The sequence below is a fragment of the Cynara cardunculus genome (genome assembly GCF_001531365.2).
Source record: "Cynara cardunculus var. scolymus isolate 2C chromosome LG 10, CcrdV1, whole genome shotgun sequence".
NCBI lineage: Eukaryota > Viridiplantae > Streptophyta > Magnoliopsida > Asterales > Asteraceae > Cynara > Cynara cardunculus.
The window spans coordinates 25,240,868-25,244,030 of record NC_037537.1 but is presented as its reverse complement, the minus strand read 5'-3'; the positions used below and the strand labels follow the sequence as shown (position 1 = coordinate 25,244,030).

Sequence of the window (3,163 nt, the reverse complement as noted above, 5' to 3'; positions counted from 1 at the left end):
ATTTTAACAAACCACGATGACAAAAAGCATAATTTGCTTTTTTTATTATGTTTACAAGGGTTAAAAAATTAATTTAATTTTCTTATTTTCTTTCACAAATGATAGTGGCATAGCAGGTGAAATGGGAGAATGATCGCGGCTAATGTAGTTAAGCCGTTTGTGAAGCCAAGCCGTATGAGAACCGCAACAAGTCTTTTTGTCCACCGTGTGGCCCCCAGCCAGCCTGTGCATTCCTCTACTTAACTCATAAAACGACATCACCGCTTGCCGTTTCACTTTCATCTCTCTTCCCACCACCTGTCTTCTCTCCCAGTTTTAATCCCACCCAAACCCTAGAGAGAGAAACTACTCTCCATCACGTTTTAGTCAGAGAAACTCGAACGATCCATCACACATTTTACTTCATCTAGAGAGAGAAACTGTACTTCTTGATCTTCTTCTCTCAGTTAAGCGCCATGGATTCTCAGGTCTATGGTGCATTAAATCTCATATTCTTCTTTCTGGTTTTTCCGGCAGCCATTAATGTAAACGCATTGCCGTCACAGAATTCCAAATCAAACTCGACACAGATCAATTCCAACTCCGTTCTGGTAGCTCTTCTCGATTCGCACTACACAGAGCTGTCGGAGCTCGTCGAGAAAGCCCTTCTTCTACAGACGCTTGAGCAAGCGGTTTCTAATCATAATATCACCATTTTTGCACCAAACAATGAAGCTCTTGAGAGACAAATGGATCCTGAGTTCAAACGGTTCTTACTTGAGCCACGGAATTTGAAGTCTCTGCAGAATCTATTGCTTTACCATATCATTCCATCTCGGGTCGGGTCAAATGAATGGCCCGGAAAAGATGTTGCTCATCATAAAACACTTTGTGTTGATGAATCAGACAACCATTTGCCGCTGACCCGTGGAAATTCCGGCGAGAAAATGGTCGGTGGTTTAGCTAGAGTTGTTCGACCCGACGATGTCATCCGACCCGACGGATTGATCCATGGGATTGAGAGATTGTTGGTGCCTCGATCAGTACAAGAAAACTTCAATCGGAGAAGAAGCTTGAGTTCTATTTCCGCTGTTTTACCCGAAGGAGCTCCGGTTGTAGATCCGAGAACCCACCGCTTGAAAAAACCGGCTAGTCCTTCTCCCGCCGGTGCTCCACCGGCACTTCCGGTATACGACGCAATGGCTCCAGGTCCATCTCTTGCTCCGGCACCAGCCCCAGGTCCCGGCGGTGCCCGCCGCCACTTCGATGGCGAGAGCCAGGTGAAAGATTTCATCCAAACCCTCCTCCATTACGGCGGATACAACGAATTAGCAGACATTTTGGTGAATCTAACGTCGTTAGCGACGGAGATGGGGAAATTAGTGTCGGAGGGCTATGTTTTAACGGTCTTAGCGCCGAACGACGAAGCCATGGCTAAGCTGACCACCGACCAGCTCAGTGACCCTGGTGCGCCGGAGCAGATAATGTACTACCATTTGATACCGGAATATCAGACAGAAGAAAGTATGTATAACTCAGTACGGCGGTTCGGGAAGGTCCGTTATGATACTCTCCGGCTGCCGCATAAGATGGTGGCGGAGGAGGCCGATGGGTCGGTGAAGTTTGGTCAAGGAGAGGAATCAGCATATTTGTTTGACCCGGACATTTATACCGACGGGAGGATATCGGTGCAAGGTATTGATGGTGTTCTTTTTCCGGTAGAGGACACAGCGGAGGCTCCATCTAGCAAGGCTGCACCGACGACGGCGCGTAAGCTTGTCTCAAAGCAAAGGAGAGGTATGTTTCTTTCGAGATCCTTTGACTATGAAAAGTCAAAATAGGACCCTTTTTCATGCAGTGGTTTATTGTACTTCATTCATTCATAGTTGTACATTTACATTACTAAAAGAAAACAAATCACCACCCCAAAAATCCACCCAAATCCCAGCTGTATATCACACATTCATACTCCTTCAATACTTGTTCTTTATGCATCAAGACTTGTTCATTGTGCCTAAGGCTTATTCATTATGCATAAAGGCTTGTACTTTATGAATCAAAGGCTTATTCATTGTGCATAAAGGCTTGTACTTTATGGATCAAAGACTTATTCATTGTGCATCAAGTCTTGTACTTTATGTATCAAGACTTATTCATTGTGCATTGAGACGATACAAAAGTCATGTTCTATTAATTTAGTGGTACAATTGTGCATGCATCGATGAATAATCCTTCTAAATTGTATTTTTGTTTTTATTAAATGCAGGGAAATTAATGGAAATGGGATGTAAAATAGCTGGAGCACTTGGACATAGTTGTTGATGTCTTATTTTTATTTTCGTGAAAATTACACAAAGACAAAAAGGGGGAAAAAGAAATCAAATACAGAGATGCAGCAAAAGGTTTGTATTTATTTGTATTTAAATATGCTTTTTCTATTAAAAAAATAATAATATTTTCATTATTTATTTACCACGAAATAATAAATAAATATTATTTTTTATTGCAGTTTTTAATAGGAAGATTCTGTCCAAATACCACAGATAAAAGGGACATGGACGGTGAAGATTGCATTTCCCCAAACATGAACAAAGTTTGCTTTTTTTTTTTTCTTTTTTTTAAAATTATATTACTATAAATACTGTAATTACCATAAATGATTTTTTGTTGTATTTATTTATTTGTTTTGCATAAATATACCATCTTTCCTCGTGAGGTGTATTTTGAAAATAATTATCTGATAATGAATAATCATAATCAGATAATTAGTTGTAATAAAACATAATCAGATTATTAGTAGTAATCGATATATTTATTTGTTTGCGTTACACTACTTGTGTATCCCTGCAATGCAGTGTGCCAACATGATATAAATTTGAATGAAGAAAGACATATTTATGTTTTACTAAGAATGATTAAGAGTCTCTTTGTTAGCAGCTTAATGAGACGTACAACTTATTCGATTAGTTATACATGACCGTTTGGTAATGACTTAATGATAGAAAAAAAAATGTTAATTCAATAAGCTTATACGTGGAGCTTTCTGCAACTTTATAGAGAAAACTAATTTTTTTAAACATGTCATTCTCAACTAAAAAACATGTTCCTTTTATTTATAAACTCTCAAAGAATATTTTTATTCAATCTATACAGACATATTAATTCATACAGGCAAAACTTAATG

At 39.0% G+C, this 3,163-nt stretch overlaps 1 protein-coding gene across 1 annotated transcript; it reads left to right on the top strand.

Moving 5' to 3' along the window:
* Positions 1 to 314: 314 nt before the first annotated feature.
* On the top strand, positions 315 to 2,807 carry LOC112519554 (fasciclin-like arabinogalactan protein 16). Its single transcript, XM_025127748.1, has 3 exons — positions 315 to 1,776; positions 2,246 to 2,381; positions 2,489 to 2,807. The coding sequence occupies exons 1-2, from the start codon at positions 456 to 458 to the stop codon at positions 2,299 to 2,301; spliced, it is 1,377 nt and encodes a 458-aa protein (XP_024983516.1). The 5' UTR covers positions 315 to 455; the 3' UTR covers positions 2,302 to 2,381; positions 2,489 to 2,807.
* Positions 2,808 to 3,163: the final 356 nt, after the last annotated feature.

Excerpts from the sequence above, each read along its gene's own strand:
- LOC112519554 (XM_025127748.1), top strand. The coding sequence starts at position 456 with ATGGATTCTCAGGTCTATGGTGCATTAAATCTCATATTCTTCTTTCTG. Across the intron at positions 1,777-2,245 it reads TGTCTCAAAGCAAAGGAGAG|GGAAATTAATGGAAATGGGA; the intron begins GTATGTTTCTTT and ends TATTAAATGCAG.